The sequence below is a fragment of the Lycorma delicatula genome, chromosome 12, assembly GCF_047948215.1.
Source record: "Lycorma delicatula isolate Av1 chromosome 12, ASM4794821v1, whole genome shotgun sequence".
NCBI classification, from domain to species: domain Eukaryota; kingdom Metazoa; phylum Arthropoda; class Insecta; order Hemiptera; family Fulgoridae; genus Lycorma; species Lycorma delicatula.
Window position 1 is genome coordinate 56326857 of NC_134466.1, and position 24637 is coordinate 56351493.

At 30.2% G+C, this 24637-nt stretch overlaps 1 protein-coding gene across 1 annotated transcript in view; it reads right to left on the minus strand.

The window, feature by feature from the left end:
* Nucleotides 1–23606, minus strand: part of LOC142333001 (uncharacterized) — a 64491-nt gene extending 40885 nt beyond the window's left edge. The window contains exons 1-5 of the mRNA XM_075379765.1: nt 23405–23606; nt 20407–20460; nt 17472–17510; nt 7665–7715; nt 5773–5811 (exon numbers count right to left, since the gene is read on the minus strand). Of these exons, the coding sequence (XP_075235880.1) occupies nt 5773–5811; nt 7665–7715; nt 17472–17510; nt 20407–20460; nt 23405–23493 (272 nt within the window). The 5' untranslated portion in view covers nt 23494–23606. The remainder of the gene's footprint in view (nt 1–5772; nt 5812–7664; nt 7716–17471; nt 17511–20406; nt 20461–23404) is intronic.
* Nucleotides 23607–24637: the final 1031 nt, after the last annotated feature.

Genomic DNA, 24637 nt, shown 5'->3' on the forward strand with positions numbered 1-24637 from the left:
TATATCAACACTCTTTATCACAACACAAGTACTGTTGATGTTTCGGAATTTTTTAAATCAGAATGATCACAAAGTAATAAAAATGTTAGCAGTGTCACATAGTTGTAGAATAAATAACTAATTGGCCAAATGGATTATCTTACAGTAACTAATTGTGTAAAGTGTGTCTTTTGTGATATTTGATGTTACCAATATTCAAGTCAGTGAATATTTCTTCAAAACTGGGATAACTTTATAAAGGTTCACAAAATATTGAATGCTGGTCAGTGTGAGCCTTACACACTATACTGAATTGATTTTATGACTTTAAAATAATATTTATTTTAAAATTATCCTAAAACAAATATTACTCTATTAACATGTTGGCTGCCATGAGATGTGCTGGCAATACTCAATATTCCATTATATATAGATCGTGAGTAGCTATGCCGGTTCACTTTTACAGTATACATTGTTATAATTCTAAGCCTGTTGTGAATACTATGTTATTTGTATGTGGCTTATAAGGGATGTAAGCCAATGTAATTGCTCACAGGTGCCATCTTTTGTTGCTTCATTTTCCTGTTTATGAACTCCAGTTGTCAAGTGAGTGAGTTATTGTTAGTTGAATACCAGGAGGTTATTTTTTCTTAGTATTTTCTTAAGTTTTCTAACATGAAACTTGTTCTGAAACAGTAGCTAAAGTTACAAATTAAGGAAGATAATAACAAAAAATCTTCAGTTATATCTTTGAGTAATGTAGAAACAAATAAGAATTGAATTCCTTTAGATTCTTCAATATTACACTCAGGTGAAGGAGTAAAATCATTACAGCAAAGATTATTATTAGCCCAATGTACTGAATCTTATAAAAAATAAAAGGGGCTAAATGTCAATATAAATTACATCTTTGAAGCTTTTCAGGAAAAAACCTCAAAATAGGATATCAATAGTTTTGTCAGATGAATTGATGTAACACCATTAGGCAAGAATTATAATTTTTGGATTTCTGAAATTCTATCAGCAACGAATAAATTCCACCTTGATGATTCACAATGAATTCAATAAAGTGGAATCATGAAGTCGAAACAAAAAATGATTTTCACTGATGTGAGTATTTAAAGATGTAACCATTTGATTAGTCAAACGAGTTAGTAGCAAAAAAGCAAATAACTCTAATTTTGGTAAAAGAAATATGTTTGAGTAGTGCAACACCCTTTGGCAATTCTTGAACGAAGTAGATTGGATGAAATTTTTCCATTAGAATAAATGATTCTGATTTATATACAACTGACATAATCTTTTGTGTGATGCATCAGCAAAACCATAAAAATATTTAATGGTCCAATATTCTTAATTGATATGTTAATGATAAAGTTGATAACTAACATTAACTCACTGTAGAGATGTTCTGAATATGACTATAAATTATCAGATACGCTGTCGTCTCAATGACATTTAATTTACCACAATTGTTGCGTAGAATACAGTTTGCATAAGAATACTACCAACTCAATCAAGTCTGTTAGGTCATAAATTCCAGCAATGATAATCACATCATTTATTTTAGTGTGTTAAAGCCAGATTTAGTAAGTACGTTGTTTTTCCTTTTAGTAAATACAAATATCTCTTTGTTTTGCAGATTTGTTTAATAAAATCTTACAATTATCATTTACTGGAATTATGCTTAAATTATTTAGACATTTATGTAATGGTAACCCTTATTAATCTAACAAACAGCTTATATCATCTACCTTTAACTTCTTTAATACAACTAGATTGTCTCATCATGTTACAAGATTATCAATATAAAAGTCAAGAAGCAACAAAAAACAACAGGAAACAGGCTTAGTAATCTGAATAAGGCATCTTATAATCAAGAAGGAGGTACTAGCTGTACCATAAGTGCACTTCATAATACGTAATATTTTAATTTTTGGTCACCTGAATCCCGCCACAAATTCTTTGTAGATTGCCATCTCTCAGCGTCATCAAAAATTGCCTATACAATTTCTTTATTACAGTAGTGACATAATTATGTAGTCTAAATCTGACAATTACTGAGAAAAGACTTTACTAAACAATAGGACCAACTAGTAATGTATTATTGAGAGATAAACTTTTTGGAAATTTAACTGAATCATCAAAAACAATTCATAGTTTAGTTGTTAACCGTGACTCTTTTAATATGTGATAATGTGGTAAGTAAAAGATGTCAGCATATGAAGTTAACCAATTATGTAAATTCAGTTTGGACATATGATCTAGACTTGAGTATTCGTGAATTAAGTTAGAATAACTGTTCTTGAGAGAAAGATTATGTTTAAGCTTGCTTTCCAAGTTTAAAAATCTTTCCTTGGCATTGTTAACCAAATCACAAATTTAATTTCTGGTAACGTTACAATGAATTTTCCATGTTCATTTCTATATGGGTTTTCTGAGAAGTGTGTTTGGCAAATGTTTCATGTAAAAATAAATTATTTGTTTTCAAAGACGTTTTGTACACGTGCTTAATGAGACAATCCTTGATAACACAACCAGGGCATAAACAATTAAAAAATTTGTTTTTTTGTTAGAGATTCCTTGTGATCATCAATGTTAGTTCTAAATCTTTTTTTACATTTACATATAAAATGGATTGAATTAATAAATAAAACAACAATTAATAATAATCATCAATTTATCTTGCATTCTAATGCACACATAACAAAATTAGTGTGAAACAATAAGTGGAAATATTGCTTAATAGCAAATATTTTTACAGGATCAGATAATTTAGTAACTGTTGTGGATGTCAGAACATATTTTGGAATACTTCATAGACCAATACACAAACTGTTTGTTACTATTCTTAAAGAATTAACAAGTACTTATGTACAGAGTGGCGCACAAAATAATCCAACATTTGTTTTGACAATAATTATTTAGCTTAATAATTTTTAATGTGTTTTATGTTGGCAGAAGTGACAGGAGTTCATGATTATTAGTTTCTTCTCTTTCCAAGTGCAATCTTTGTGTATCGTTTCAATATGGCTGACAAAGGAAGACTGACTGTTGAACAGCATGTATACACTGTGTTGTTTTTTATTGACACGAAAAGTGTGGTGCTTACACAAGATGGTTTTGTGCTCATTTTCAAACTCGGTGGTCACCCTCATTTAAAACAATACTTAGACTTTACAAAAGATTTAATAGTTATGGTTCAGTATTTGAGAGTAGGGTGAACGGTATGCTGATGTTCTCCATAGAATGTCGAAGCTATCAGAACAGCATCGCTGAGGTGCCCAGGCAAATTAACAAGAAATGCAGCAGCACAACTTGGGATTTCTAAGCGATCTGTGCAGCAAATTTTAAAAACTGATTTGCATTTGAATTCGTACATAATAACAGTGTTGCCTAAATTGAAAGCTGACAATAAACATCAAAGAATGGCATTCGCCAAATGGGCTGTGAGCCAAGACGTATTTGAACAATGTTTGGTTTTCAGATGATGCACATTTTCACCTAGACAGGGTTGTTAATAAACAAAATGTGCATTTGTGGGCTTCTGAAAATCCACACATGCTTCATGGAAAGGTACGTCATGCGCCAAGAATTACAGTATGGGTGGCTATCTCAAATCATGAGGTAATAGGACCATTCTTTTTCAAACAGAGAGTGAACAGTGAACGTTATCTAAACAAGCTGTGTAATAATTTTGTTCCTCAGCTTCTTGCAAAAGGATTTCAATTGAAAAACAAGTGGATCATGCAGGAAGGAGCCAGATCACATACCGTTAATGTTGTTTTACACTTTCTGCATGAAACTTTTAATGCAAATGTCATTTCAAACTGATTTCCTAATCGTTTTGCGTGTGGCCAGTACTGGCCTCAAACAATCCTGATTTTAATCTGCGTGATTATTTTCTTGGGGACTTCTAAAGGAAAAGATTTTCCCTAAACATCCTCGTACATCCTCGATGTAACTGAGAGTGTTGATCATTGTGCAACGAGATAACCGAATATATGTGTTGTCAAGTTATTAATAACATAGGAGTTCATGTTGAAGAAGTTGCTAGATGTGATGGTGGTCATATTGAACATGTGATAAGGAGAGAATAATCTTCAGGTATATAGTAAACACATTGTATTTTACATTTCTGCATTACGATTCAAATAAATGTTTTTTAACAAAACCAAAAGTTGGATCATTTCGTTCACTACTCTATACAAAGTGTTTACTTAATCGAAGTATCTTTTTAGACTTGGATACTATTATTTCAAGATATCTACTTATTGGAAGACTCTATTTATCGAAATAATTTTGTTGTTCAAGGTATTTGCTTATTCTACATACTTAATTCAAGATTTATTGATTCAAATGGTATATTTTTACAAGTTTTTATTTTTTCAAATAATCTGTGTTTAAAGAACTTATTCAAGATTTATTTGTACAAGTGTTACTATTTTTTATTTCATTACATCAATGAATACTTATAAAAAATCATCTGATATTTTGGCGGGAAGTATGTTTAGACATGCAATCAAGTAATCATATAATATCACTTCTTTATTTTCTAAAGAGTCCTATGAGCTCACAATCTCTTCTAATTATTCTTTTAAATTATTTTTAATGAACATATTGTTTTTTTTTATAGACCTGAACGATTCATCTAACGAGCAACATGTCTTACAACTTATCTAGAGTTGAAAACTATACATCAAATCTTTACTAGTAAGAATTTATTTGGCGCATAGACACTAAAGTATTAAAATAAATGTTTTTTTACTTTAAATAAATTACAGAATAATTATAAATATTTTCTTCACTCATTATTTATGAACCGGCAATTCTGTACGATTCATTAGCTAAGCAGTTTATATGTGTGGAAATAATTGCATAAATATGTACAGTAATATTTAATTTAATAATAATCTTAGCCATATGATGAAGGTATTTTTTTGGGGGGGGTTTTTGTTTTATTTTAATCTACACTAGGTTGTAAGTTGTAGAACCTTATAACCTAGTGTAGTTTATACTATAACGATTTATTTATTTACAAATTTATAAGTTTACAAGATAATAATAATAACATGAAAATTAATTTATTATAGTTACACAAAATATTACAAACATAAAAAAAAAACAATAAAAGTAAGAAAAAAAGTATAAACACATGTCATAAAAATAATAAAAAAATAAAACAAAAAAGAAAAGAAAGTTAAATGAGACAAAATTGGTTAAATTATGTAACAGAAAAAAATTAATGTAAATAAAAAACAGGGTTTAGTTAAAAGATGGTATGAAAAATCTTGGAAGAAAAGAAAAAAACCTTTGGTTAATGATACAATTAATTAAAAGATGAACATTATGTATTATTAATTGAGTGTGTGTGTGTGTGTGTGTGTGTGTGTGTGTGTGTGTGTGTGTGTGTGTGTGTGTGTGTGTGTGTGTGTGTGTGTGTGTGTGTGTGTGTGTGTGTGTGTGTGTGTGTGTGTGTGTGTGTGTGTGTGTGTGTGTGTGTGTGTGTGTGTGTGTGTGTGTGTGTGTGTGTGTGTGTGTGTGTGTGTGTGTGTGTGTGTGTGTGTAGAGAAAAGGAGTTTTAAAGGAAAAATATAGAAGGAAAGTGAAAAAGAGTAACTGATTGAAATTGAAGTTAATCGAATTATAAAGGAATTAATTATGAGATGAAAAAGAAGGTAGAGAAGACAAATGAAAATAACCAGTTTGACCCTATTAAAAAATAATTCTGCAAAAGAAGAAATAAACATCAATTTTAAGGCAATTTCAACTAAAACTGTTAAGATTACTTACTGGTTTTTTAGTTTATTAAGATTACTTTCCTTAAGGCACCTGAAAATTAAAAAAAAAAATTATTTATTAAGCTATACAGTAGGCTATATTATAAGTTAATAGTAGTCTAAAAATGAAAATAATAAAATGCAGAAATCTTTTGAAAATTCAGTTACTATTTCGGCACTGTGTTTAATTATTTTTCCTCATAACAATAACAGTTTAAATACAATTTAAAAAAATTACTTTTAAATAAATCTTTATTAAACATATCTTCTTTATCTTTTATGTGTCCATGTTTTGTTTCTGCTACCGAATCAATTTATTTTAACTGCATTCAAAATTTGAACCATTTGCAACAAGATTAAGATAGATCTTAGAAAAGTTTGCAGAATATATATTCCTAGATTAATGTAGAATTATTTTTCTATCCTCTCTCTTACCTGAAGATAAAATGTACCTGCTTTAAAATTTAAGCCGTTTTGTTTAATATATTTAAATCATGTAAAACATGCGATTGCATAAAATTAATATCATTCATAATAAAACAACAAAATATCAACAATATGTCATCATCAAAAAATTTCTATTCTATCTGGTAGAATTACAAAACCCAACTCAGTACTGATAAGCTAATGGCGAAAAGATAATTCATATCCGCCATAATACTAGGGAGAAATTTAAATATAAATAAGAATTACACGGCTATACTTTATTTATTAAATAAAACGAGGTGAGCTATTTTCTATTTTATTAGTAGTGTAATCTCCTTTGATTGCAATGTACATGATTCAGTACTCAGGAATCAATAAGGAAGCTTATTGATTTCAGAAGAGGAGATGTTTCTGGTGAATGTTGACTTGCCCTCACATAGCATCATTGAGCTCCTTGTTCAACAATTTCTCAATTTGGTCATAGAGATAAGTATGATGATACAAAATCTGGATACTATAGTTTGCAGGTAGTATACCTGCTCAAGCTCTTGTACGTGTTTTCATATTTTCAGCATGTAAAAGCAAACATTGTCCTGGTGGAAAGCAAATAGTAAATGGGATGAATTCATACTTGGAATATATTCCCTATTTCACGATCTTTTAAAATCATGACGTACTATTGGGCAATGACGGTTCTTAGGTTGGTGAGAAAGGCAAGGTAGAATATTCCCCATGAATTCCAATAGGTAACCATTATATTTTGGATTGAAAATGTGTTTTTTTCTATCTATGATGGAGGTGAACAAGAATATCACTACTATGTTTCATTGCAAGTTATTATACAGACTTAATGACCTGAATCTATGCTTTTCTGCTGCAGAAAATATCCTATTGAAGTAAGAACAGCAACAGATCTTTATTTTACACTGAGGCTTCAAAATCCAAGGAAAAGATTAATTTTTTTCTATTCTCACATCACTTAAAAGTTTTCAGATATTTCTGTATAGTTATTTGTTGATATTTCTGAATAATCCCTTTAACTTCAGTCTGTTGTCATTGAATGACATGTATCATTATTAAAACTATGTTCATCTTTGATTTGATTTCCTAGCCTATTGTAAATCTTAGATGAAACTACCCTTTATGCAAGCTAATGCATAATTCCTACTTATACGTGTTGATTACAAGTGATGTGAATAAGACAAAGAGCGACCAATATTGTGATGATATGTTCGGTCATATACATCTTACACTTACTTTAATATCACAACATGAAAGTTTTTATTGATATTTGAACTTACATTATCGGTTCAATATAACACAATTTCTTAATGATTACTTTATCCATTTAGCATTGTAAGAAAAAATATACCAATGAAATTCCTAATTATTTATTTTTATTATAAAAATTAATTAACAAAAGATAAAAAATAAATACTTTAAAAAAGTGTAAATAGTAGTTTAAGTATATATACTCACCCCAGAAGATCGATAGTATTATCAATTTTATCAAACAGCTCACTTAAATAACTGTAATTAATTAACAATCATTATTAATAGGAATTTTATGTTATAAACTAATATTGAATAATCTTTATTCACATTGGATTTATTGTAATACACACACATTACGGCATCCATAAATCATCCAATAGCGTTTAAGAATAGATAGCTATAGTAATCTACTCACGTGCGTTATAGGCCAATTCAAATTTGTTTATTAAGTTCTAATCAATAGTCAGTAATAAATTAGACTAGAGAATTGTTTGAAACTATTTTAAAATAATCAGCAAATGTCTTTTGTTTTCTGCACAGAATATTTTTTACAAGAGATTACGTTAATTCCTTTATTATTTTGTAATTTAGAAACCGTCTTTTGGAATTTGCTTAGGATTAAACAAAAATTATGCATAAATGATATGAATCTGTGTGAAACACTGGGTCAATTTCCAAGGTAGAATTTTGAATATGGAGGGCTTGAAACAAAATATTGTTAAAATCTTTACAATCCATGATTTTTTATTTCTGTTCAATGTTAAATGCATTTTCAAAACTAACAGTTTGAAAATTGCAAAGTATTAATTTTCACTAAGGGATTGAGAAGACTTGAAATGGCATAGAAGTTAAAACCTCATTCTCTACTTTTCTTTTCTTTTAGAAGATAGAATTGAAATATGCTTTTATTAATATTATAGTTTTAATAATTTAATGAAGATATTTCTTGATCATCAGTAATGATTCTTGTTAATCTGGGAATGTAGAGTGAATTTTGAAAAATAATATTTTTTTAATATAAAAATAAAATATTACCTTGAGCCGCTAATCATTCTTAGGTGTTTTGCAAGCATTTTTTTTTTTAAATTTCAAAACTATTTTTCTTTCACTAATCATGAAGTGTCATGAATAATAATATAATACAATAGTTGTCCTTACAGAACTGTTTGTTTGAGAAAGTCTTGATCAAATATCATCAAACTAAAAAATATTTCACTTTCAGAAATTTCAGTCCGTGTAAACCAACCAAACACTACGATAACTAAACTTCTATTATATATATATATATATATATAACTTCTATTATTACACTTGTATACAATTTTGTAATGAACAAGAAATGTACACAATTTGCTACCTTATAAAGGGTGGAGCAGACGAAACTCATGTTTTTCACTATTGAATAACTTTGATTGTTTTAATTGTAGAAAAAATGTTTTGTACTTAAATAATATTTTTATTGCGTTTTTGAAATCAACACACCTTAAATAGGTTAGGAAAATAATACCAGTAAGATGACATCCTTCTTGTCGAACGCAAATTAGGAGTCTCTCTTCAAAGCTGTGCATGACGTTTTCCAACATTTCATTCAACACATTTCGTCAACATTTCTTGACGAATGGAAATTTTCAGGTCTTCAATTGTGTGAGGCTTGTTCACGGTATACTCTTGATTTCAGGTACTCCTGCAAAACGAAGTCACAAATCGACAGATCGCGAGAGCGTGAGATCCAAGAAACATTGTCGAATCGTTAAATCCAGGAAGCATTTGTCGAATTACTTTAATCGACGCTCTCGCCTTATGAGCTCTGACAACATCCTCTTGGAACCACATTTCTCGCATTTTCACCCGATGCCTTTCCAGTTCTAGACGCAGGATGTTGTTTAACATGTCGATATAGCAGGTTGATGTATCAAGAGGAGTAACTGCTGGTCCCACTCTTCAAAAAAGTGAGAACCAACAATTCCTATCTAGAGACACCTCACCACACTGTTACCTTTGAGCTGTGGAAAGGTTTTTTGTGTAGTTCACGTGGGTTCTCTGATGCCCAGCACCGACAGTTCTGTACTTTAACATTGCCATCCAGATGGAAACGTGCTTCGTAACTTTTCATTATTAGGGTATTTGCATTTTCCTTAAGAATGGCGTTGATCATACCACAACCCAAAATTCTTTGTTACACAAAATCCCTTTCAGTTAGCTGCTAGAATATCATTATACAAAATGGATGAAATTTGAGATCGCCGTGGAAGATGCGATGAAGCGAACGACATGATATGCCCGGAGTTACAGCCTGTCACCTAACGGATCGTTTTGGATTAGCAAGAACTGCCTTCTTCTCACAGAATCATAGTTTCTAAAAAACTGTTCGACAGTAAACAGAAAGTATTCTACGCTCCAACGTTCCATAGACTGAAACTGAGTAGTCTATGTCCACCAGAGGTCGTCAAAAATCAATACCCCACTCATCCCTGAGTACTAGCGTTTTAAAAAACATGCGTTTCCTCTGATCCACCCTTTATTACTAGGAAAAAAAAAGTTATTTGTACACTATACACGTTTTGGTGCTGTAGGGAACCCTAATTAGATTCATCCTCTGTATCTTCAGGGTGATTTCTTTTTCTGCCTGTGTTACTGGGCTTCCAAAAGTGTTCAAAATTATGGAAGCACTGTGGATTAACACAACAGTTAAAACCTAGGCACCAGAAATGACCGGTATTTTTTCTGGGGGTTGGAACAGGCCAGGCACAACCGTAATTTGATTCGTGGCAAGCGTACCAGTTGATATCCTACCACTTGTGATTCTTTTACTAGAAGTTTCCAAATTGTGTCAAAAAACTGATAGCAATATGTGAAAGAGAGACTGTTCCTCTGGGGGCAGTTGTTGCCAGGATTCCTTACTTTAAATTATTCTATGACTAATAATTCTGGGTCACGAAGATATGTTCTTCCCCGTTTTGGTTCTGTGTGTTGCACCACAGATTCTTCATCACTCTTTACCTCGTGTTCAAAATCGTCGTCATTATCACTTTCCAAATCACTTTAAGTATGTTCAAACAATTCGTCACTACTCAAAAATAAATCACTTAGATTATCGAATTCAAAAGCATCTATGATCACATGATTATCTTCTTCCTTTTCCTTCTCCTTTTTATGAGAATAGATGGAAGAAGAAATAGGTAACAGCCAATAACGAATGGATATATATATAACCAATAGAAGATAATGAGCCTTTTTTATTGTAATCTTATGTATAAAGTTGTTATATGAAAAAAATTTTGTTGTCCGGTTTAATAGAGATGGTAGAATATATTTTTTTATTTAAGTACAAAGTAAACACATGAATAAGTCAAACATTTTCAATATACTAAATATCAGTATGCAACATTCATATCCATTGACCCTAAACAATGCTCTGACAATTTTCTTGTATCTTGAAAATGTCTGAAGTAAGTCGCAATGTGTTTTGAAAAAAAATGTTCGGATATTGCAATCTATAGTTTTATCAATTTAAGAAGGGTAACTTTATTAATCTTGATTAATTTCATGTGCAAATGTAGCCGAGTGTATGACGAGATTTATTTTTTTGCTAATCACTTGAAACATCAGCAGCTATTTCAGTAAAAAATCATTAAAAACCTAATAGTTTATAAAGATAGCTTTTTAAAATAATTACAATAATCAGAAATAAATCATTATTACAATATTATAGGCTAACAAATGCAGATAATAAATCCCAATATTTAGTTATAGATGGCAGTTAGTAGGAGTTGAATTATCTTTTTATTGTGCGACTCTGCGACTCATTAAATTTCTATCCATTATGTAAGAGTTTCGTATGAATATTTTTATTTTGAACACATTATTTCCTACAATAATACTAGTTTCTTTAATTTACTTTTCAAAATTTTAACGTAACTTTTTTCTACTAAGACGACGCTTTCTAGTTATTTAATTCAATTGGAGTAGCTCATCAGCCGTCCTTCAGCTAGACCTTATTTCTGTTACGCCGCATTTTCGACAAGAATTGAAATTTTTAAGGCATCTTCCACGACTTTATTTTATTAATTTACTTACTAATAGAAAACTTTTTTAATGTAAATTACCTATGAATAGGTGAAAATAAAAATGATTGTTTTAAATAATATATTCCATAAGAAAGAAATCAATATAATATCCAGGGCCGAACCAGAAGCATTTCTAGATGTATATAACAACTGTCTTATAGAGGGCGTTCTTCCTCAAAGGTGGAAGTGCCATCGACTGGTGCTGGTGTCCAAAGCAGGGAAGGACCCCACACTATCATCTTCATACAGACCCTTGGCAATGGTAAACGCGCTGGCCAAGGTCCTGGAGCGCATGGTTCAACAGAGATTAACAAGTACGGTTGAAGATGCGGGCGGGCTCTCGCCACACCCGTATGACTTTCGAAAGGGCAGATCCGCTCTGGATGCAGAGGACGCTGTATGCAAGATGGCTGTGAAAGGAACATGAGAGGTGAAGGAAGCAATATGAGTGTTCTCGTCATGCTCGATATGAGAAATGCATTCAACTGCGTTTCCCACAACGCCGTATTGCTCACAATAACAAATTTCGGCGTACCAGAGGTGGCGGGGAAGGACAGGTTTAAGGCTTAAGTGTCTAGGGAACATGCTGACCGTGAGGAGGTTGCCTAGGCGCGATGATCCATAGGCACTGCGTTCCTGCTCCTGATGGTGTACTCAGTGATAAGTCTCTGACTGTTTGTAATGAATGTAATGGTAGATTTTTTGTTGTACTGTCTGATAGTCTGCGTGAGAGACACCAACAAGTGATTTTGTGCGGAGTGCACCCGTATTGTGTATGTTAAGGCATTATTGCATAAGGCATGTGAGTAAGTATGTTGTGACACAATGCTGTTTAAATACATTCCCAGTTTTCTCTCCTGAAACCATATCTTTGTGCTTTTTGGTGATATTTCTCTACTTGTGTCCAGAAACAGTGCTTTCCATCTTGTATCCCGTAGGTGTAAACGTATGTTTGGTTTTCATTTGATTTAGTATTAATGTTAAACTGCTTCTTACTTCTTCCATTGGTACGGGATATGTGTGAGGATGTACTCATCCCATTCATAGTATTAAGTCTAATCCATAGCATTAATCCTAATGTATGATATTTATGACATTAATGTGTGCTATTTATTTACTTTATCTCTTGTAAATAACAATGGTGAGTATTTACGAACCCTAACATGTCATCTTGTGTCCTGCTTTCTGCATGTGTTCTGTAACTCCTCATTGTTTACTGAGTATGAAGTTTCATTCTCTCTTTGATTTTGTATTAGATTAAGGTATTGATTTATTAAGGTATAGATTTCATTGATACTTCTTTGTATAGTAAATGTGCATGACTGTGTGAGTGGGTGTATTACTTCCTTCCTGAAGTAGTGCTTCTTTAAGCAATCCCAGGAATGTTGGTAGCCAGAGGTGAGAGAGGAGTTTTAGGCAGTAGGGTGCGGCACACATAGGTTCCAAACAAAAACTAGCTGAACCCGTGTGAGTCCGACATTTCTCCACTTGTGTGAGTGGGTTCGTCAAAAATTTTTCTCAGACTCATCGTTACAAAAAAATAAATAAATACCATAAAAATAATCCCAATTTTGCATCAATAAATTATATAACTAAAATTTTTACAAGAATTTTTCTAATAGATTATACATGTGAACTGAAGAGCGTAACATAACACTGAAGAGGCCGGCGGATTTCAGAAGAAATCAAAAATGTAATGTCAATATGCGCATATGAAAAGAGTAAAAAGAAAACAGATGTTTGGCATCTTTGTGGTTTTTTAAATTGCTTTTGATTCGATAGCAAATAAAAAATTAAAATAATCAGGGGTGATTTCCAACGAGACTGTTTTAAACTGTGCTAAAACTTTATATATAATCAGCCATTTAGAGATTTTTTAGATCTTGGGAGTTTTTGGTCTACTACTGATTGCGGGAGCTTAAATCAATGATAGCTCAAAAATTAGTGAAAGATCAATGGTCAGCCAATTTCATTGACGATTATAATGAATGGTGTTAAAGTATGCAGAAAATTATAGCCGGTATACGAAGCAACTAACTTAGAAATTTACAACTGCTAGGACATTTCACTTTGTTTGGAATCAATATGAAAAAAATACAAAACGAATACGAAAATCATGTGTTCTATAAGAACTGTTGTAACGTTTAAAAATTGTTTATTATTACATAAAAATATTTTTTTTTGGAGTACTAGCCATATCTGGGTGTACAGTTTAAAAAGCCAAGCTGTTTAATAGAACATGTAAAGTATTTATCAGTAAAATAAAACTAGGAATCTGTGCAATTTTTACTGTAATGGGAAAAGGTAAAAGTTACTCTCTGTTTGTAGGAAGGACCTGCTTGAAATTATTGTAATCTACTCTATTGTGTTCTCCTTAAGTATGGATCTTCAATTATACAGAGCAATCGAGTCGTGTCACTTTAATATTTTTAACAGGTAGACTGCCACAATGAAAAATGCAACATATTTCAGGTTGCTATACTTATTTTGCTAAAAATATCCATCAGTGCTGTCACTTATTAATTCAGTTTCAATAAAGTTTTTGTTACCTTATTAATAATTTTTAATACCAGTTTCACTTTGCAACTTTACTTTTTGAAATATTCAAAAATAAAGTTAAGACATCAAATTGTGTCGCATAGCAACCATGTATAACAAGACACCAATTGATGACTCAGAATGTTTAACATATTTTAAATGAATTATAATATCTTTTAACAAGAACTGATTGTATTTATTTTTAATACTACAGCTCCAGAATTATTTGAATACTATTCTTATTAATTGCTATACTTTTTTGTAACATAAGTTACTAAAAGTCACTCTCTTCTTTAATGAAACCAGATTTTATTGATAATTATACTTTGAATTGATATTTTTAAAGTAAAATTTGAATTTAATATTTTTAAGAGTACTTTTTATTATTATTATGCTTTTACGGCCAACATGGGACCACTTAAGTCAATTTTAGTTGGATCTTTTCTGAGAAAAGCGTGTTATTTTACTCTTTCGAGCTGCCCAGTATTTCTTCATCCGTTCAGATCTTGCTTTCTTTTCTTCATCCGTAAACACCCTCTTCGTTGTATTTTGTAGTTTGTCTGTCTTTTGTTTAAATCTAATGCTCTTATCTTTTAGCTTTGTAATTTTTCCAGTTTTATTCTGTAGGTCAGTCAGGGAAATTCCCAATTCTTTCATATCTTCTCTAATTTCTTTGATCCATCCTACTTCTAGCTTTTGGAACCAGAGCTTTTCAATGATATTTCTTGACAGTCTTGTTTGCGGTGTCCTTATGAGATGACCGAAGAAAGAGATTCTTTTTTTCCGCATAGTATCAGTAACAGGCTCTATTTCTCGATACACCACCTCATTTGGCACAATCCACCATTGGCCTTCTTTTTGGTGTTTTTTATTGATACACGTTCTGACAATTCTCCTCTCTATTTTCAGAATTTTTTCAATTCGGTTTTTCTGAGTGATTTTGAAAAGGGTCTCGCTTCCGTAGGTGACTTCTGGCTGTACTACAGTTTTATAATGTTTAAGTTTTGTTTTAGCAGAAAGGCATTTTTTGTTATATGTTGACCAAGTTAATTTTTGGGATTTAATCATTTTATTTGTCCTGTTTTGCCATGTCACTTTTTCATTTAAATTATAAGTTATTATTTCCCCTAGATATTTAAATTGTTTTACTATTTTAATTTTCTGATTGTTTACCGTAATGTGCTCTATTACCAGAGGATCTATGGCCATTAGTTCAGTTTTTTCGAAAGAGATATGAAGCCCTATCTTTTGTGCTAGGTTTTGAAGGCTCATGATTTGTGTTTTGGCTTCTTGAATATTATTTGCTAAAAGAGCGAGGTCATCTGCAAATCCTAGGCAATTTAGTGTGATGGAGTTTTTCTTAGTACCCATTTTTATATTTTTGGGATTTATTTCATACCATTTTCTCATGACAAATTCGAGGGCGCAGTTAAAAAGGAGTGGTGAGAGGCCGTCTCCTTGCCTCAATCCAGTTTTTATCTAGAAGGGTTGAGAGTTCATCTCTGAATTTCACTCTGGACTGGGTATTGGTTAAAGTTAATTTTATCATGTTTACGAGTTTAGGGTGAAGGCCCAGGTTTCTCAGAATATTCAGCATGGATGGTCGGCGTATACAATCATAGGCCCTTTTAAAGTCGACGAAGGTGATTATTAGTTGTTTTTTCCGTCTTTTATATAAGTCCATCATAAGTTTTAGGGATATTATTTGTTCCGGGCAACCTCTCCATGGCCTAAATCCCCCTTGGTATTCCCCAAGTTCCAGTTCAAGTTGGTCTTTGCATCGGTTGTATATGATTCTCGACAGGATTTTGTATGTGCAATCCAGGAGAGAAATGCCTCTGTAGTTTTCCGGATTAGTTTTATCCCCTTTTTTATGTAATAGATGGATGAGGGCTGTGGTCCAGTGTTCTGGAAGTTTTTCTTCGTTCCATATTTTCACGAGGCATAGATGTAGGGAAGTTTTGACTGAATAAACTGATGAGTGTTTCCAGAGTTCTGCGAAAAGCTGGTCTTCTCCGCTTGCTTTGTAGTTTTTTATTTCATTTAAGGCTGCGAGAACTTCTTGAATTGTTGGCGGGTTGATATTTACTGGTGAAGTTTTAACTGGAGTTTCAGTGTCAATCTCAAAAAGCTCTGGGGGGTCGTCACAGTTGAGGAGTCTATTGAAGGTTTCTGCCAAAATTTCAGCATTTTCTTTATTGGTGTGGGTCATATTTCCTTTTTTTCCTCTCAGCATAAGGGTGGGTGGTTCATATCTTTGAAGAGCCTGACCAAAAATTTTATAATAGTCTCGGAAATTAGTTTTCTTGGAACTTTCTTCTATTTGCTGAATCAAGTTTTTTTGGGCTTGTTGTTTGGTTCCTCTTATAATTTTCTGAGTTATTTTCCTTTGTTTGGTGAACAATTGTAAGAGTACTTTATATTAAAATCTAACTAAACTTTGTCAGTAAACAATTACAATTTACATTTTATTACAACACTTTACAATTATATTTATTATGCTTTTATCTGGTAATTAATAAATTATTTTCTTTCATTTCAAATTTAAAGAAAAATTTCAGTGCTACATACAGCAAAAAAATATATACAGAGAATTTTATCTTTAAAATTATATGTAATTTGATAAAAAAATAAAAAATAAATAAATAAACAATAATATTACATCTTAAGTGTGACATTACACTGAGACATTATTTTATGTCTGGTAGCAGTATTGGATTGTGAAACTGACATCAAATGAGGTATCATAGCAATAATGAATAACTGACTGAGACATCATTTGTTGTGTCATGGCAGTCAACCTTTTAAACAACTTATTTCTAGATTGTTTCTCTAAATCCAGTTGTAGATTGGAGGATCACTCAGCGATGAGGTAAATCCATTAAAGATCCTTGAGACAAAGTAATAACTGTTAACTTCACTCGCGTTTTGAAATTTTAGTCTGAAATAAATTAATTTATTAAATTTACTTTGAAATATTATAAATTATACAGACAAATTTACAGCAGCTTTATCAAATTTAAAATAAGTTTAAAATTAAACTTAAATTTAAACGTAAATTAAGTTAAATTTAAAATAAGTTTTAAAATAAGCAACGTTTACTTTTTAATTTGCGGTAAATTAAAGTATAGATAATGAGGTTAGGACATCCAGATTTAAGAACCGATGCTTCAAATCCTTCTGTTATTTATATATTTGATTTTGAGCTGAATGTTAGTCACGGTAAAATTTGACGTACCATGGAATCATTTCCGTATAAAGATGCATTTCATGTTTTAAACGTGATAAGCTCAGTTATCTGTACCATTAAACATTTTTTAATTACATAATAGATTTAAAATACTTATTTGCGAGCATGTTTGTTTAAAAAATAAATACAATATACTACCTGTGACTGAATACTTACCCTGTAAATCCACCTTCAGAATTTACAGATTTTTGACAACTGTGATAAAAAGTGAATATTTAATTAGTTAATACTGATCGGCATAATCATCTAAAAAAGAGGATCTTAAATATGTAAATGGTAGACTAAATGATCAGTTACAAAACAAACATAACAATAAAACATATTTCTGCTATTTTAAAACTTCCCTCGATCTCTTTCAAAAAGAAGAATGAATTTTTAATCTTAAAACAAAACTTTCATTACGTTACTGCCTTTATACAATTATATTATTATTATGTTCTTTTGTAATAAATTGAAATTCTTTGTGCTTTAAAATTCAAGTCAAACTATAAAAATAAAAAACGTGATAAAAAGTTAATATAAAATAATGCGCATGCTAATGTAGTTACATAACCTTCCATTTATTTTTGGAATTGGTATTAATAAACTCTTCACAAGGTTGACTTCAGAATACATTTTCTGTTTTATTTTACAATTTGGATCAACACTAATAAGAAAAACAATAAGAACACATCTACAAATAAATAATTTAATACTATACATTTCATTAAATCTTTTTTTCTAAAATGAGCAATAAAATAAAAACTGAAATCAAAAAAAAAAGAAGTTACCAGAGAAAGAATAAATAAATAAGTTATAAAACCATAAACAAAGTTGACACTCTACTATAGAGTAAGCTGCACTAAGAATTTTTAGTGAGCTCGACATCAGAATCTGATAATAATCAAGTAGAACATAGTTTACAACAGTTCAAACTGATGAAATTTATAGGTATCCCTACAAGGAGACCCCAAATGTTCAATTTATGAAAAATATTACAAGTACTGCTGGAAAATGTACAACTGGCAACACAAATATTTTAACAAAACTGTCTGCATTTTGGCTATCACTAACTCATCCCGTTGCAGAATAGCAATCTGATTTACATTTGCTTAATAAAGATAAGGCAGTTAACAGTTCTTGTCCAATTGATATTCAAATCCACCCTCCATATTATGAAGGGTGTTGATTCAAAATGCTGAGATCAACGATTTTCTCTCAAAAGGAACTCAAATCTGTCAACGCTATAATGTGTTAATTACTTTTGCTGTGCTATATTTGCACAATGATAACAATAAACCTGTTGAATTTTCTATTATTAGTTTTTTTACATTTTCCTTTTATTTTCAATAAAAGGAAAAGGATCAAAGCTAAATAAATACATATTTAGTTTGAAAATATACTTGACTGGAACTGTGAAACTGATAATTTACCCAAATATATGTTGTTTAAAAAATTTGTAATTTTTATTTAATAAATGTAAAAATGTATAACCGAATATTATTTGGGAATATTGAAATTCTCACAGCTAAAAACCAAAGAAATTACAAAAATAATTTTAACAGAGAGCATATATTAAACTGGAGACAAATGGAATAGGGGTGTAAAAAGTGCCATCATATTTTTTGGCAGGTAATGTGCATTCATGTGTACTTTATATTTTAATCATTTTTTCAACTTACTTAAAAATGGTTCATTTCATTAATTCAACCTGTACACACCTTGTTCAGAAGGCCACCTTTAACTCTTCATCCTTAAAGTTGTAATGTTAAGGAAAAAAAATGTATTTTTCATAGTTCTTTCTAGTCCCTAATAACTACAATTTTATCTGATATTAACTTGATTTATTAAGGAGATATATGGAAAGAAAAATTAAAATTTTAAATGTAGAGATAGAGAATGTAGGAGATTTGTTAAAGGCTACTTAAATAAAACAATTGATTAGAAGTAGAACTTAGTATTTACTTAAAAAAACGATAGCCAGTGAACTTTCAAGAACTCTATTTACCATGGTTTTTGATAAAGTAAAAAATGAAAACTTGTAAGTTACTGACAAAAACTACCTAATGTTTTAGCTTTCTTTTGTATGGTTTGAAATCAAGTGATACTAAAAGAATTACTTAAAAATATAGAAAAAAACATTGATAAGCAGCTGAAAATCACATCAAAAAAAATATTTTTAAATTAATCAATTTATTATTTTTTAATATATTGTAAAAACAAAAACAATTTAATGTTTTTTTTTAATATTACGAGTATATTATAACATAATTATACTCAGCCCAAATAAAACACAGTTTACTCTAACAAGAATATAAGGTTAAGTATTCTACGCTTTGTGCTTTCCTTCCTTATTTTGATGAATACAAGTAATTTTCAATTTTGAATTTCTTGCTAACAGTTTTCTTTCATACATGTTTTGCAAGCAGCCTTTTGGATCATCAAGTTTTCTTCATTAATTTAATCTCCGTCACCTTAATTTTTTTGTCAATTATCCATTTTTATAAAAATCAAAAGCTGTTTAATAATATTAAAATTTCTATATCTGTAATATTTTAATTATATATTTCTTTATAACTATTTACTTCAAAATCCTCATTATATTAAGTGAGCTGGAAATAGACATATAGTACTTATGTTTACTATACTTAGTACTTATGTTATAGTACTTATGTGAGAGAGGATTAGTATCCTCTCTCTCTTTTTCTGTCAGAAGATAAATGAGGATGATATGTATGATAATGAATGAAGAACAATCTTGTACAGTCTCAGGTCGACCACTCCTGAGAAGTGTGGTACTAATCCTGCAAGATTTTTAATGTAAATTTGTTTTATAAACATACTGTGCAATTTTTTTTACATTTAAATCGCATTTTTTAATTTAAAGGTATGAAATTAAAAATGTACTCTTCAATTACAAGATCTACTGCTGATACCATTATTTAATCAATACTTTCTAAAAACAGTAGCTATAATGAACAGATGCATACATATATATATATATATATATATATATATATATATGTATGTGTGTGTACACATATGCACATACACACGCATGCACTCACAAACACACACAAAATATATATATATTTAATTATTATATAAATACCTCGCTTGAAGATTTTTATATTTTTCATTCTTATTATAATCAGATGGAGAATACCTGAGATTTAAACAAGTAACCGTATTATTTTTTAAATCAATTCTTACTGCATATTATTTATTAATTTAAATTAATATTGTCATGATGGGCCCTATAAACTATGTCATAACAAAACAGGTAACTCGCACTAAGATAGGTCAGAAACTATTGATATTCTATCGCATATAAATGAGAAACATTTTCTATGGTTTAATTGCAAACTGTTTTCATGATAAGAAATCAGGATTATTAAAATTGTTCTTTAGCTTTTGCAGTAATATTATTATTATTAATGTTTTTTGTTTGCATTAATATATACATTTATATATATACATTTTGTGCAATACCCGTATGTTAAATAATAATAAATACTAAGCAAAAGAGAACATTAAAAATCGAATAAGTTTTTCTAAAGCTGTACAAATTTTTGTGATATGTTATAAGTATGATTTATTTTAAATTAAAAAAATATATTTTTTGATTTTTAAACATCAAGTATGTGAACACAAGAAGAGAAGGGAGAATATTTTCAAAGTTTAAATAAACGTGGGAATAACAAAAATTGATGACAACAAATGTAGTCAATGTTAATATAATTTACCATGTTGAAGGATTATTTGAAAACAAAAAAGGGCATCTGGAACATCAACAATTAATGGCCTAGTTTAATTTTATTTGAATATTTTTAATCCTATTGTTGATTAAATTATCAAAGCCACTCTAAATTAATACCATTGTCATATATTAATAAAAAAAAAAAAAAAAAAACCGTAACATATTGCAGAATTTCATTTCTTACATAGAATACACAATAAATATGGTTTCATTTCATACATGAATGAAATCGAAAATAATATGGTTTTATACTATCCATCGGGCAATAAAACCACTGACACTTACTTGTTTTGACACTTACTTGATGTAAGCCCTTCAGAATCAGAGCGCTAAAACATCTCTCAAAAATTTTTGGTTTGGTGATAAACAATGATAGTTTAATTAGAATAATTAAAATAATATAAAACATGTTATCATTAATACTTTACCTATTATTTACCACTCCAGTATAAAGTGTCTTTACCAATCAAGCCAACATTTTTTTTTTAATATTATAAAAAATTGTAAAAACCTAGCTTTTTACTTTTTAGTAGTACTTTAATCAAATTATTATCATACACTGCATGAGTTTAATTAGTAGGTTAATTTGGACTACAAAAGATAACATTATATATTGAAAGTTCTAATGCATTTATAAAATATCAAACAAATTTTCAATCAAGCATTTACTAGAGAAAGTGACAAAATAGTGAAGTTTTTATTTCATTTACTTAATTAACTATCACAATTTTCGACAAATGTATATTTATGAGTTTTTATAGAAGATTTCTCATTTGATTCATCCATCTCTGATAATACAATATTATTGCAAGATTTTCTTCCTGTTAATTTGGAGTTGTCCAACTCTTTGAGCTTAAGTTCATCGAGAGATCGTTAAATTATAAGATATGTTAAATTATTACACCTGCATCCTTAATTTACCCCCCCCCCCCCCGTACAGGGGGACAATTGCAAAAGTAATTGTGGAATATTGTACTGTCATCTGACCTTAGAAACTGCAAAATTTCATCACAGTCAATGTTTGACTGTATGTAAAATTAAGGATGCAAGATTTGAGGACAAACATGAAAAAAAAACATTGTGAGTTAAAGAAAATCAAGTAAAAACAACTGTAAGCTGCTATTTAAAATATAAGAAGAAGTAGGAATAAATAGGAAACCACTATACATAATTATGGTCACTAACAAAAATAGTTCCAAATGTAAAATTCTTGTGGGAATTTTCAGAACCGTTCGAAGTGGTAAAGCGGTAGGTGGTAAATAGCGTTGTTTTATACGGGGAAGGAAATTTCATTTAATTGGGAGATTGAGCCTTACTAAGTAACTAACAAAAAAGTCACTACAGAACAAGAAACACAGAAGACAACTAGCATATAAACTATTACAAAAGAACTACAACAAAAAGTAAATTTAGACCGAGACAAAAATAAGCAATTATTGTACAATAATAAGACCAGAATTATTGCAAGAAATTCAATTCCATTCTCTGAACAGTACTGGACATACGAAATGGATTAATATTGTGGAGAAGAGAATACTAAGACAGATTCTTAGATTCAAAGAAAGGGAATGTACAAAATGGAAGATGTAATGAGAAAAAGAAAGCATGACTACTTCAGCCTCTTACACAGAATATGGATGGAAAAAATTTTTGATTTATGCGAAATACATACGTACGTACAGACGTCACGCCGTAACTAATCAAAATTGATTCAAGGATGGTCGAAATGGATATTTCCGTTGAAATCTAATATCCGAAATTTTTCGCGATCACAATACTTCCTTGTAGTTCTTACAAAGAAGTAAAAATGTAATTAAAATTACATATTTAAATTAAATTTAACCGATGTGAAATAAACATTTTTTTTTAAATTATTTTTTAAAAATGTTTTTTAAAAAAGCATCAAAATACTTTTCTATATTCTTCTTTAAATTCTATATTTTTTCTTTTAAAGTGGGCGTGAACAAAAAGACTATAAAAAAATTAAATGTCCTTGTCAAACATAATAAAAAATCGAAATTAATGTTAGAAATAAAAAAAAAAAATATTTCTTAGAACAGTTTTTTTTATTATAAGTATGCTTTAAAATTTTTTCACGTGTGATTTTAAACTACTGTAGTATTAAAAACTTTAAGAATTTCTCATTTCAATCTGCATTCGACCAAGACAATCTTTTGCTAAATTTTGGCTACTCTGATTCAGGGAAGTATCCTTTTTTTATTACGCAAAGTACATAGTATTTAGAATTAAACTTTTTTTTAAATTAATTTATTAAAAGAATATTTTCAGTCCATTGATTCGAAACGCACACACAAACAAAGAGGTATATATAAATACATATATTACTTACTTTTCTTCGTTAGCTTTCACTGCAATGAAGATGAAAAAAATCATAAAGTAGATTTTGATTATCATGTTTGAAACTCTTATGTTTTTCATAGAATTATAGCAATTATTAAAACTTGATCCAGTCAGAGTACAAGATAGATCCCTATTACAGAATCCAATATTATATGCTATATGCTCAATGTATACGGTGTGAATGGTTATATATATATATATATATATATATATATATATACCCATATTTTGACGTCATAGATGAGCGAGAATTGAATATGATGCTTATTTATAGAACAGCTATACTTTCAGACAAGTACACAGAACAGGATACCCATGCGTTACGTGACAGGCACATTAATTGTATTTTTCAAAACGCGTTCTAAGTAAATGGAAAAGTATTAAAAATAAAATTATTAATAACGGAATTTCAATTCTATAACGAGTATCAAATAGTATTTTATCCACCGCATTTCTTATTTATCACAAACAATCAAAAAGAAAAATAAGAATTGTTATATCTTTCGAAACACTTTTTAAAATAAAAACACAGTTTTAAATTATTAAAATTTTTAATGATATGATACGATGGACCTTTTAACGCTCAGATTAATCATTTTTTAAAAATTTAATAAGATATTGTAGAAACTGAGAAAGACGTTTAACCAATTTAATCTGCCAATTTGTACAACTTTTATATAAATTTCGAACAATCCAGGGAGGTAACACAAATAGAAAAAAATATTACATCGATCGTAACAGTGATGGCTCGCGTATAGGGACTGCAGCTCCCCCTATTTCCAGTTGATGTTATCAATAACATTTAATATAATGAGTCCTTCTTTCTTTATATTTGTAAAATATATAATCTTTCAGCTGAATATCAGTAGCCATCCCCCAGTTTAAGAAAAATACAAAAATCTTTGTATGGAACTGTGCGCGTCACAGTTCCAGAGGCGTAATGTTTGGCTGTTGTGCGCATGCGCACATAAGAAGCTGCACGCGAGGGCGAAGCAGCGGTGAGAGAGAGAGAGAGCGAGTGAGAGAGTGCCGACTCTGGTGTTCTGGTGGAAGGTAGTTTTTTTTTACGCCGCGTGTGCACGGAACATTTCTTGTTCGTTCCGTTTTCAAGTTTAGTCGGTGGAAGGAATATGAAAGTGGTTTGGTTATTTTTCCAGTAGCGATGGCGAAAAGCAAGGGCTCTTTGATTGCCAAATCTGTCCAAAAACACGCTGGAAGGGCG